The sequence below is a fragment of the Pinus tabuliformis genome, chromosome 5_2, assembly GCF_031772625.1.
Source record: "Pinus tabuliformis cultivar Carrire ecotype Pingquan chromosome 5_2, CPIR1, whole genome shotgun sequence".
Taxonomy (NCBI): domain Eukaryota; kingdom Viridiplantae; phylum Streptophyta; class Pinopsida; order Pinales; family Pinaceae; genus Pinus; species Pinus tabuliformis.
Genome location: NC_142306.1, coordinates 415,556,905 through 415,557,452, shown reverse-complemented (window position 1 = coordinate 415,557,452; position 548 = coordinate 415,556,905). Strand labels below are relative to the sequence as shown.

Below are 548 nucleotides of genomic sequence, written 5' to 3'. Positions count from 1 at the left end.
ACAATAATTTTAATTAATAATATTAATCTTATTTTTAGAACTATTTGCCTAAAAATATTGAACTTATTATTAATACTACTTTATATAAACATAGATGATCATAGACTTTCTAAGCTAGCTTTAAATTTAAGCCAAAACCGCCTAAGGCTCAATCGGGGGTGGCACAAAGACACAAGGGCTAGTGGAAGGAGAGTCGCCCTTAGCCATCAATGCTGCGAGAAAAATGAAAAATGGTTTGTGTTCTTAGAAGGTAACAAAGCATTGGCGCCTGGCCATGGTCACCGACCTCATCACCAAACATCTCTCCGCTCTCAATGGGGTCGTTCTGCAGGCAATCAGGCGCAGTGCAAATGAAATGGCGGATATCCTAGCTAACCATGCAGTCGACACTAGAATGATAACATTAACACCTGTTGTTAGGACGTTGCATGTGCCAATCTTCGGGACAAACGCCTACAAATCTCAAGCCAAGACCTCACAGGTGTGTCAGGAGATAAGGACGGCATACAAGATATCGATCATCAATGATTTATGCAGTTCGATATAAA

At 40.3% G+C, this 548-nt stretch overlaps 1 protein-coding gene across 1 annotated transcript in view; it reads left to right on the top strand.

Moving 5' to 3' along the window:
• The first annotated feature begins 274 nt into the window (after positions 1-274).
• Positions 275-548, top strand: part of LOC149159300 (jasmonate-induced oxygenase 1-like) — a 12,824-nt gene continuing 12,550 nt past the window's right edge. The window contains exon 1 of the mRNA XM_089434258.1: positions 275-481. Within this exon, the coding sequence (XP_089290384.1) occupies positions 275-481 (207 nt within the window). The remainder of the gene's footprint in view (positions 482-548) is intronic.